Consider the following 12,578-nt stretch of genomic DNA (forward strand, 5'->3'; position numbering starts at 1 on the left):
AACTATCCAATTGTTTCAAATGCAAAGTGAAGGTAAACAAATCTAATATTAAAGATCAACAAACAAGAGTTTAGTGTTTTGGGTTATGATAAAGGGAGATTCTAGGAGTTTCGGTTTCTTTGTAAGATTTCTTGAATGTAAATGGTTCACCAATTCTTATCCCTCAATTGCCAAACACTTGTAGAAAGTTGCCGGTTCTCTCTTGCAATAGATAACCCACTAAGGACTGAGAAATGTATCTAAATATGATCAATTAGACGTGAACCTACGTTGTCCTTACACAGAAGCGCACCTATTACTATGCCTTCCTCGGATATTAACATAGAAGCCCACAACTTATTAATCTATCAAGATACAAGAAACTAATCATAAGATCCATCCTACTCTCTTGAATATTCTTATTTCCTCTTCAAGATTATCTCTCAAACGTCCATACACGGGCTTGCACCTGTCACGTGGATCCCTCGGATGATCGAGTGAGAGTTTATCTTTACAAAGTGCACAAGAAATCCAAATAATCAATCAAGAATGAGAATTAAGCACAAATCACCATTAATCATTCAAGACCTAATTGATACAAGCAAGACAATGTCATTGAAACAAGAAAATGGCAAATCCATAAGAGATTACATCAATCCATCATACAAATACTCCCTTAATCCTAGAATACAAGATCTACTCCATGAATCGAGGAAGAATACCCAAAGAAATAAAGATTACAAGCATTTCTTAAATCTCCAATCCAAGAAACCAAGAAAACGGGGAAAGAGAAAACTTATATACGAAGAAGCCTCGTCTTCGGATTCAATCCTCGCTCCGGAGTCGAAATCGTCAAGAACTCCCCTCGAATTGCCCAAAAATCCTCCCAAGAATGGGAGGAAACCACCAAATCTTGCCTTCTCCCAAAGGGGGAGAGATCCCCTTTTAATTCATGAAGGAGGGTTTAAATAGAGGAGGAAATCGGGCACCACACGGCCCCATGACACGGTCGTGTGAGATTCACACGGCCATGTCCAGTTCCTTCTCTACCAAAGCTGCACGGCCGTGTGACTCACACGGCCAGGACCCTTCTGCTCTCTGGAAATGCTACACGGCCGTGTGGTGCACACGGCCACCACCTGCTTGGCCTCTAAAAACCTCACACGGCCTTGTGGTGCACACGGCCACCACCTGCTTGGCCTCTGGAAACCTCACACGGCCGTGTAGATCTACACGGCCATGTAAGGCATCTGCTCTAATTTCTTCAAATCAAGACACGGCCGTGTGAGATTCACATGGCCATGTCCTCTTCCCGTCCTGTTAAAACCACACGGCCATGTGTGGTACACGGCCTAATGCTCTCTCCCTTCAATTCCTTCCAAGATTGCTCGAGGATGCATAATCTTCACCAATTTCGACTCCTGTGTACAGAAAATGTACAAAAAGCAGATCTCCGAACCAAAAGAGTAAATATGCTAAAAGGAAAGCTGGAAATATAAAAGTGCATAGATCAAGCATGCTCAAAGTATGTAAATGTGCGTAAAAACATGCATAAAAGAGTATATAATCTACGCACATCAATACTCAGCTTCCATGGTGGAGTCCAGAAAGCATCTATGCTTATCAATCCTCCATTATCATGCCTTTACCTCCTAAAATAAATACAAAACCCCGAAGTCGACTTACTATTGTACCTATCTGATTGGAAGTCAAAATCCGTGTATCCCATAGGAAGCAAATTTTCTTCCTTGTAAACTAGCATATAATCTCTAGTCCCTCTAAGGTACTTTAATATATGCTTTACGGCAGTCCAGTGTCCTTGTCCTCGGTTACTTTGATAACTGCTAACTATGCCCATGGCAAAACAGATATCCGGTCTCGTACATAACATAGCATACATTAGGCTTCCGACAGTCGAAACATAAGGAACTGCCATTATATTCTCTATCTCCTTTGATGTCTTCGGAGACATCTCTTTAGATAAAGCTACTCCATGCCTAAAAAGTAGAAAACCTTTCTTGGAGTCTTGCATGCTAAAACGAGCAAGGATTGTATCGATATATGAAGCTTGGGACAAGCACAACATCCTTTTCTTGCGATCCCTTATTACTTTAATCCCAAGAATATATGAGCATTCTCCTAAGTCCTTCATATTGAATTGCTTGGACAACTATACCCTTACTTCCGACAACACTTTGATATTGTTTCCAACTATCAAAAATGTCATCTACGTATAATACAAGAAATACCACCATGTTTCCATCACACTTCTTGTATACACAAGATTTATCTGTACATTGAATAAATCCATAAGACTGGATTAATACCGGATGTTCCAAGACCTTGAAGCTTTGCTTCAGTCCATAAATAGACCGATTGAGCTTACATATTAGATGCTCTTTGCCCTTTGCAATGAACCCCTCTGGGTGCTTTATATGGATGCTTTCTTCAACACTTCCATTAAGGAAAGCTGTCTTGACATCCACTTGTCAAATCTCATAATCCATATGAGTAACAAAAGACAAAGAGTTTAGATAGACTTAAACATGGCTACCGGTGAAAAGGTTTCCTTACCTTTTTCAACAAGCCTTTCTTTGAAAGTTTCCACCTTCCTATCTGTCCTTCTTTTTCTATTGTAGACCTATTTAAACTCAATGGCTTTTACACCATTTGGTGGTTCTACAAGCTCCCAGACTTTATTAGAATACATAGATTTAATTTTTGTATTCATTGCTCTTTTACAAGATGCTGCATCTTTATCTTGGAGTGCTTCCTCATATGTCCGGGGATCAGGTTCATGTTCACCAGGGATCTAGTCCAAAGACTCTCCAAAACATGAATCTTTTAGGTTGCCTAACAACCCTCCCACTACGATGAGGCACTTTATACAATTGTGTATCATTTGTGATACGTGTTGCAGTTTCTTGTAATATTTCATCTTATACAGTTGGTATTAGATTAGATGTGTCCTTTATTATTTCCTTAAGAACAAATTTACTTATGGACTTGTGGTTCATTACATAGTCCTCTTCTAAAAATCGGGCATTGATGCTTACAATGAGCTTCTGATTTTTAAGGACTATAAACCTCCTTTCATTTTTCTAGGATAACCCATAAACAAGTGAAATCTTGTCCAACTTATCAGTGTCTCCTTTCAGCACATGTGTTGGACTACCCTAAATCCAAATATGCTTTAGACTTTGAGTTATGAAGTTTAGATGGATGAACTCTAAGTTTAGAAGACTATGTTTCCATTTCATATCCTCATTGATAATTCTTAATTAACTTATCATGATAAATCTATTTAAGAGTTCTATTCCTTGTACACATTTCTATTATGTGTTTTAGCGTGAATTATTGTCAACGCGAGTTTTAAGTTTTTCCCAAGCACATTTGAAAATATTATTCTTGTTTATAAAAGCTTGTTTTTAGTATATACTAACTTACTAAGAATTTACTTTTAGATTTGCATTTCCTTATACTGTAGATAAAGGTAAAGGAAAGCTCGAGTAGGTGGAGGCAATAGGGGCAATGTTTTGTGGGTGTGTGACGGAACAATGGAAGGAATTGGGAACTTGTTATTATTAGTTTGGAATATGTTAGAAATTGATGCTAAATTATGTTTGAACTAGCTATTATTAGTTTGGCAATAATGTTAGTGGCAAAGAGGAAAGATCTAGGGTCTCCCCAAAGGGGACGACGCCTCTTCAAGCAATGGAAGAGAACTGTAACCTAATGACGAGTACAAAGGGGTGAACAACCCCTTCTTGTAGAGCAGGGTGTGACCCCCCACATGGCCCATGACACGACCATGTGGATTCACACGGCCGAGCACCTCTCCCTCTTAACCAAGGAGACACGGTCGTGTGGATTCACACGACCGTGCATCTCTCCCTCTCGGCCAAGGTGACACGACCGTGTGGATTCACACGGCTGAGCACCTCTCCCTCTTGGCCAAGGAGACACGGTTGTGTGGATTCACACAGCCGTGCCTCTCTCCCTCTCGGCCAAGGTGACACGGTCGTATGGATTCACACGGCCTTGCACCTCTTCCTCTTGGCCAAGGTGACACGGCCAGTCACGCCACACGACCAATGTAAGACCTGTAAATTTCTTTTGAAATACGGTACCCAAATATTATTTAAATAATAAGGTTATTTGACAAATAATTTTAATGGAATTTTTAGGAATTTTTTGGAATTTAATCGGAGCTCGTATGACGTATTTTGAGTGGATAAAATTATAGGTTTTGGAAAAGGTCGATTTAGAATACCCAACTATGATAATGGATTGAGGAATAAACTTAGGTTTTAATTTATCTAAACCTAAGTTTATATTATAAAAACCTAAATTGTCATGCCCTAGCATCCTCATGCGCGCGCCTCTCCTCTTCCTATGTCGATCTCACCCCTTCTCTTCTTCCTCGCGTCGCCCTCCCCCACCTCCACTGCCGCCGGCAACGAGATCCACCAGAGAGCAGTTGAAGGCCATCTCGTTGGTGCCCTCTCCCATCCCTCTTCTCCTTGACCGCCGCATCTTCCCCGAGCCACCTCGGACACCGCCGGCCTCTCCTCACACAAGCACCAGAGACGCCACACCATTGCCGGTTGCGACAAGCCCTAGTTGCCAGCCTCTCCTTCATTGCGCCGCTTCCCTTCCTCATGATTCACCTCACCAAGTCGACGAGCCACAGCCTTCAGCCTCTTCCCTCCGTGTTGTGCCCCAACGGATCCGGCAAGTATTCTCCCTTATGTTTATACGAGATCCATGAGGTATGGGTTGGGAATTTAGGTGAGGTTGATTGCTCGTCTAAGATGTGTGTTCACTGGACGGATCTTGATTTGAGTTCTTCGTGTGATGTCCTGCTTCCTCTTGAGATGCCTTCTAGTTTTCACGAACGGATTTGGGCTTTGGGGCTTTTGATTGAATTCGATGCTGCTTGGCTCATGTTATGCGAAATAGGTATGCTGCCGATTTGGGTGTTTGTGAGTGAATTTGGTGTTCGGATGGTTTCTGCTCGATGGTTTGGATTCGGGATAGAGGTCAGGGTGGTCTCGGTTAGTTGAGATGATGTTTTGCTATTTCCAATTTTTCCTTGAAAGTTTTGATCTGACTATTGGTGATTTGAACCTTGAATGAAGACACACATGTTTGTTTGGAAGTGATGGGTTTATTTGATTGTTGTTTTCGTTCATCGAATAATTGTGGGTGTTGTGGGATGTGTTCCGTTGATGAGTTGTTTCTTCAGATGGCTATGGGATAGCGCGATTGCGATTGGAGGTTTGTTCTGTGGCATCCTTGTTTTTGAGTTAGTAATGAACTTGTGGTCTAATCTAGTAGGTTGAGGTGTGAACCCAATATGGTTTTTGCTCTTAGTATTGGCTCTTGAAAGGTAGTTGGGAATTTTGATAGATTTAGGTGAATTGAGATTCGTTGGATTAGGGTTTTTCCCTAATTAAGTTGGGTTTCGGTTTAGTTAGTGTTGTTTATGAAATTAGCTAAATTGTACATCACGTGATTTGCAGGACATTGATTGAAGACGGTTAGCTCGATCTCCACATAAGGCGGGTACTTCTTACTTTGATTCTTTAGTTCTTTGAACTTAGTGCATGAACTATTTTTGGATAAGGATTATTTTTATCTTAACTCCACTCTTAATTTTCCTGTGTTTGATACTTCCACTCAAAACCTTTGAGACATTCATTTTTATATCCATACATTCTCTTTTTGCTATCAATGATATTTAGCAGATATTTTATACCAACCTTGTAGGTTTTGTTTGTTGTTTACTTATGTATCATATTTAGCATGCTGGCTTCATGTAGCATACCTTATACCTGATTTTAGCTTATGTTTATATGATGACCGTTGCATTGTACGCATCATGTCATTGCATGCATGTAGGCGACCACTTCTCCCTTGTGGGGGGAGTGAGCAGTCGGGTCGCGCCGCACACTCGTCCACTCATGAGTAGTGGTAGATGGAGGAGATGTCGCTTGTCCTGTCGTGCCGCACTCGGCCACTCATGGGTAGTGGTAGCTGGAGTTATGAGCAGCAGGGAACCCCTTTGCTTGGTGGCTAGATAGCTACTTAGCACCTATCCATCCGATCACTCGAGAGGAGTGGCGGCCTTTGGGTGGTAGAGTTATCATCGATCCGGCCTCTCGACCATACATGGGTCGTGGTGCAGAGAGGTGGGCGGGGTGACCTTTCGTGCATATGTTGTTATTATACTTGCTTTGGCTGCTGTACTGTTTACATATGCTGATATTGCTTACTTATGTTGTTGTGGTATATTTATGCTATCGTTGCTTCTTGCTGTTGTTCACTTATGCTGATAGGTCGCCTTATGTTGAGATATACTTTCGTTGTAGGTGGTTAGACCTTGGTTTATTTATTGGAAATGTTTATATACCTTCCACATTACCTCTGTAGTTATGAGCGATCCCGTAGCAGATTAGCTCTACTTCAGACCTACTATTACTAGCTTAAGGTATAGTTTCATGTATGAGCATATATCTACGATTTTATTTTAGTATCTGCTATGCCGTTTATGAGACTGTATATTGTTGGCTCATTCTCTATTTATATGTTATGTTCATGCACTATCTTTTCCTATATCCGCTGAGTTCCAATACTCACCGCCCCACAAAATGGGTTTTCTTTCGCCAGGTAGCAGTAGATGATTCATGGATGCTTGGAGAGATGCCAGTCGCCAGTCCTGGGTCCTGCGTTATATCGGTGTTATTTCCGCTTTATTTGTATTTTTGCTATACAGCAATTTTGGTATTGTATGCATTGGTCTGTGTTTGGAGTTTGATTCGTAGTGTTTTTCTTTCGTGTTCTTGTGGTTGTATAAGCCTAATTGCCTAGTAAATTTTAGTTGTGGATTGTGGGTTTTCTCTTCGATTTTCCGCTGCATTTTTTATCCAATCGTGTGGGCTATTGTTATACTGCGTGGTTGTGTGTTTCTTTCATTGTTGTCCAGCCGGGTAGGCTGAGTATATTAAATTGTGTGGTTATGTTGTTTCTATTTTATATATATGTTCCAGCCAAGTGTGGCTGATGTATATTTTGTATGTAGTAATGATTTAGATTGTCACCTGTATAGGGGAGATGCTACCGGATTTTCTTTTGGTGGGGACTTCTCTGGGGCGTGACAATTTTATGGTATCAGAGCGGGTTTACGATGTTTCTTGTTTTTCCATATTCTATATTTTTGAGTTAATCTGATACCAATTTTATGGTATCAGAGCATGGTTCGAGTCAAATGGTGGGTTTTGTGTTTTTGGGATTTCGATCTCGTTTCGATTTACAATTTTTGAGTTAATCTGATACCAATTTAGTGGTATTAGAGCAAAGTTTTATGATGCCTATTTTTGGTATTTCGGTTGTTTTATTTTCCCTTTGTAATTTGGTTCCTCGATGTGACTTTCGAGTTCTAGGATCAGGCAGCGGCAAGACATCTCCATGCTATAGGTTGTTAGTTGTTTATACCATGTATGATTTGTGGTCAGTCATTGGTTAGATCGAAAATGCTGATATGTTGTCTTTTGATGATCTGTTAGTGGATATTAGACTTGATGGTCTATTATTTAGTCTTTGATGTTGATAGTAACTTATAGAGTATAATGCCATGATATTTATGGAGTTGGTGATTTTAGTTGAAGATTAGATTACAGACTTTATGCTAGTGATCTTATTTTTGGGTATGTTTGTTGTACGGACATGAGGAGTCCTTGATATTGCTATTTAGGTATACTGTACCCTAGATATTTTTATGGACCCGATGTATAGAGTATCAATTTACTCGCGTTGGTTTGGTTAGTAGAGGATTGATTTACTCTTATTAGCTTGATCGGTAGGAGACCGATTTACTCTTTCATAGGTCTAAGGGTCCCGGCATATATAACAATTATGGAAAGGGAAAATGTAGAGGATGATATTGTGAACTTTGAAGTCTGATTCTCTGTGTGTCAACAAGTGAAGGTAGAATATCAGAATGGCGCTGTGGAAGCAAGATGAGTCCATAACCCACAGAAGCATCCTTTCCGGATAAGGATTTGATCATGACACAATGATGGATTAGTATATGGGTTTGTTATTTGGTTGTTATCCTTGGATGGGACTCCTAAGTTGAGTAGGAAATTTGGGGACCAAATTTTTATTTGTGGGGGAGAATGTGAAATAAGGTACCCAAATAATATTTAAATAATAAGGTTATTTGACAAATAATATTAATGGAATTTTTAGGAATTTTTTGGAATTTAATCGGAACTCGTATGACGTATTTTGAGGGGATAAAATTATAGGTTTTGGAAAAGATCCGTTTGGAATACCCAACTATGACAATTGATTGAGGAATAAACATAGGTTTTAATTTATCTAAACCTAAGTTTATATTATAAAAACCTAAATTGTCGTGCCCTAGCATCCTCACGCGCGCGCCTCTCCTCTTCCCATGTCGATCTCACCCCTTCTCTTCTTCCTCGCGTCGCCCTCCCCCACCTCCACTGCCGCCAGCAACGAGATCCACCAGAGAGCATTTGAAGTCCATCTCGTTGGTGCCCTCTCCCATCCCTCTTTTCCTTCATCGCTGCATCTTCCCTGAGCCACCTCGGACACTGCCGGCCTCTCCTCACGCTAGTACCAGAGACGCCACACCATTGCCGGTTGCGACAAGCCCCAGTTGTCAGCCTGTCCTTCATTGCGTCGCTTCCCTTCCTCGTGATTCACCTCACCAAGCCGACGAGCCACAGCCTTCAGCCTCTTCCCTCCGTGCTATGTCCCAACGGATCCGGCAAGTATTCTCCCTTATGTTTATACGAGATCCATGAGGTATGGGTTAGGAATTTAGGTGAGGTTGATTGCTCGTCTAAGATGTGTGTTCACTGGACGAATCTTAATTTGAGTTATTCGTGATGTCCTGCTTCCTCTTGAGATGCCTTCTGGTTTTCACGAACGGATTTGGGCTTCATGGCTTTTGATTGAATTCGATGCTGCTTGCCTCATGTTATGCGAAACATGTATGCTGCTGATTTGGGTGTTTGTGAGTGAATTTGGTGATCGGATGGTTTCTACTCGATGGTTTGGATTCAGGATAGAGGTCTAGGTGGTCTCGGTTAGTTCAGAAGATGTTTTTCCCTTTCCAATTTTTCCTCGAAAGTTTTGATCCAACTATTGGTGATTTGAACCTTGAATGAAGGCACACATGTCTATTTGGAAGTGATGGGTTCATTTGATTGTTGTTTTCGTTCATCGAATAATTGTGGGTGTTGCGTGATGTATTCCGTTGATGAGTTGTTTCTTCAGATAGCTATGGGATAGCGCGATTGCGATTGGAGGTTTGTTCTATGGCATCCTTGTTTTTGAGTTAGCAATGAACTTGTGGTCTAATCTAGTAGGTTGAGGTGTGAACCCAATATGGCTTTTGCTCTTAGTATTGGCTCTTGAAAGGTAGTTGGGAATTTTGATAGTTTTAGGTGAATTGAGATTCGTTGGATTAGGGTTTTTCCCTAATTAAATTGGGTTTCGGCTTAGTTAGTGTTGTTTATGAAATTAGCTAAATTGTATATCATGTTATTTGCAGGACATTGATTGAAGACGGTTAGCTCGATCTCCACATAAGGCGGGTACTTTTTACTTTGATTCTTTAGTTCTTTGAACTTAGTGCATGAACTATTTTTGGATAAGGTTTATTTTTATCTTGACTCCACTCTTATTTTTCCTCTGTTTGATACTTCCACTCAAAAACTTTGAGACATTCATTTTTATATCCGTACAGTCTCTTGTTGCTATCAATGATATTTAGCAGATATTTTATACCAACCTTGTAGGTTTTGTTTGTTGTTTACTTATGTATCTAATATTAATTAAAAATATTCATGTAGAAATACCTTAGAGAGATTTTAGTTTATATTTATATGATGAGTTCTGTATTTTACGAATAAAGTAATTGGATGATGAGGCGACCATGTCCTCCTTTGGATGAACCTCGGACCGCGCCGCACAAGTGCCCAAGTGGGCTTTGTTGATTAAGGAAGGAGCAACTTTTATTTAAGAAGTAGTTGGTAACAGGATATGGGAGTTATTAAGGGAGAGCTTAGTTTATTCCCGTGACCTAATTTCCTCTCCTCTTCTCCGACGGCACTGCGGATCGCGAAAATGCAGCCGAACCTAGGGTTCGTCTCCAGTGGCCGGCGAGGGGTTAGTTTCGTGGGTTCTTTACATGGTTGTAATCCTCTCGTTGAGGAGAAACGGTAAGCACGAAGCAGAGGTTGAGAGCTCGAGTTTTCCCGAAGCCCTAGCTGCCTTTCTTCGGTTGTGAGTCCAAGAAACCATTGTAAGTTGCTTCTCACCTGCGGTAGGAGTAGTTCTGGATCGTGTTCTCCTTGAATTTGAAGTATGTTGTAAGATACACTACAAGAAAAAAGCTAAACAACAACGCTTTTTTGGCGTTGTCGTATGTACTTAAAAAGTGATGTTGTAGATGGTGTTGTAGAAAGTCATATCAAAGACAACGCTTTAAAAGCGTTGTGGTTGGTCACAAAGACAACGCTTTTTAAGCGTTGTCTTTTCGTTCTTAAAAAGCGTTGTTATAGATGCTGTTGTAAAAATGCACATATCAAAGACAACGCTTTAAAAGCGTTGTGGTTGGTCTTAAAGACATTGTTTTTTAAGCGTTGTCTTTTATTACTTAAAAACGTTGTCTTTTTAAATTTATAAAAAATAGTGTTTTTCTTAATTAAATAGCAAAAATTATAAAAAAATACTCAAAATTTACATATAATTGAATATCCACAACCACAATCATTTTTATAATAAGACTATTTAACAAATAAATAAAACTTTATATTATACAAACAAAATGTATACATATTGATCCACAAATTAAATTTGTATCATACAAGTTATCCTTAACTTCATGACAATAATTTTTCAAACACACAAGTTTTACAAAACCTCATCATTGACTAACCGCTGTTGTTGGTGTCCATCGCATGGAATTGCTTCTTTAAGTCCAGCCAACTCAAAAATGTTGACGTCCAAGTGTTAGTGTTCAACTACTTCTGACAATGAAGTAGTAGCAGATAATCAAGAACACAAGAGAATCTGAAAGAGTCTATATTTCTTTCACTAGTAGCAGATAATGATTAGATTAGAAAGCAAAAGAACGCATACCACACCAGCTGCTCCTGCTGTTAAAGCCATAGGTGCAGTGACAGCGCTTAATCCAGATGAGCACATAACTGGAATCTGAACTGCTCGGGAAATGGAGTATGCAGCTGCTAGCGTTGGTGTGGCCTACATTTTAAAGAGGAAAAATATCACATTTTTCATCACAAGTGTGCTAAGATTTCTTATTCGTACTGTTGTTACCTTCTCGATCAAACCAAGGACACCAGGTTTTGATGGACTTGAGTATTTCCCTCCTTCAGTTTGGATTATATCAGCACCTTCCTGTTCCAGCAACTCTGCTAGCTTCACCTTTTTAAATTGAACAAAAAACAACGAGAGATTGTGTTAGTGACAAATCTCAGTTTACGAGGAAATAAATGAGCTACCTGATCAGGGAGACTAAGCATGTGTGGCACGGTTACAGACAGTGTAATGGATGGAAGAATCCTTCTAGTTTCTCTAGTGAGCTTTAGAATCTGACAATGGCACCACAGAATAGTGACGAGATAGAAATAGCTGAAAATACTCGAGGAACTGCAAGGAAAAGTACGATCATGATTCATATACCTGTTCAGGGGAAAACTGAATTCCCATCTCGTAGAAAGAATCATAATTTCCAATTTCCACCTGCATTTAGCACAAGGATTTTAATGTTTGGTATGACAGACAATCCGATCGAAACCAGTCAAGTTCATCGCATCCTAACCATTTGGGCACCTGCTTCCACTGCAGAAGGAAATGCCAAAGGGTCCACAGAGGAAACACAAATCTGCAAGAACAAGATCATCATAAGAAAGAAGAGCTGTGGAACTCTGAAAATGCGAGCTACTGAGGCAGCGAGCAATCTGCTTGAACAAGGTAATCATGCAGCGTTGGAACTCTGTCGTGAGCATCAAAGACCAAATATTACCAAATATTAAGATCACTGACAAACCAAATAATAGGAAGATTATTGGTATAATCAGCTTCCATAGTTTTGATGTTTGTGGTACCGATGATATTAAAAGATCTTCCTCCTGAATGCTTTGACATTTTGGAATTTAGGAGTTCGAACATGTGTATTAAAATAGAAGAGAATCATACGAATGTGGTATTATTCGATATGATTTGATACAAATTTTGTTTTATACGATTCTAAGATATAAAAAACTATTAAAAAGTAAATAAAACTAATTGAAAGTAAAGAATTAATCTAATTTACTAGAAATTAAATTGAAAGCATTATTACAAAAGAAAAGCAATAATGGGTGAAGTTTAAATCATACAAAACTTGAAAAGAATGAATCTGCACTCTTCACATGGAGACACAAAATTGTCTATAGGTAAGGTCGATTCAACACAAAATAAGTCTAGCCAAAGCCAAGTTGATATAAAAATATGACAATAAGAGTGAAAATTGCACTTCACTCTAGAAGTTATGT

At 39.7% G+C, this 12,578-nt stretch overlaps 1 protein-coding gene across 1 annotated transcript; it reads right to left on the reverse strand.

Moving 5' to 3' along the window:
* Positions 1–8,415: 8,415 nt before the first annotated feature.
* Positions 8,416–11,947, reverse strand: LOC121997978 (uncharacterized protein ycf23-like). Its single transcript, XM_042552686.1, has 6 exons — positions 11,864–11,947; positions 11,725–11,784; positions 11,544–11,633; positions 11,359–11,466; positions 11,155–11,283; positions 8,416–8,622 (listed from the first exon to the last, which is right to left on the reverse strand). The coding sequence occupies exons 1-6, from the start codon at positions 11,945–11,947 to the stop codon at positions 8,416–8,418; spliced, it is 678 nt and encodes a 225-aa protein (XP_042408620.1).
* Between the last annotated feature and the right edge of the window lie 631 nt (positions 11,948–12,578).

Source organism: Zingiber officinale, chromosome 1A, assembly GCF_018446385.1.
Source record: "Zingiber officinale cultivar Zhangliang chromosome 1A, Zo_v1.1, whole genome shotgun sequence".
Classification (NCBI taxonomy): Eukaryota; Viridiplantae; Streptophyta; class Magnoliopsida; order Zingiberales; family Zingiberaceae; genus Zingiber; species Zingiber officinale.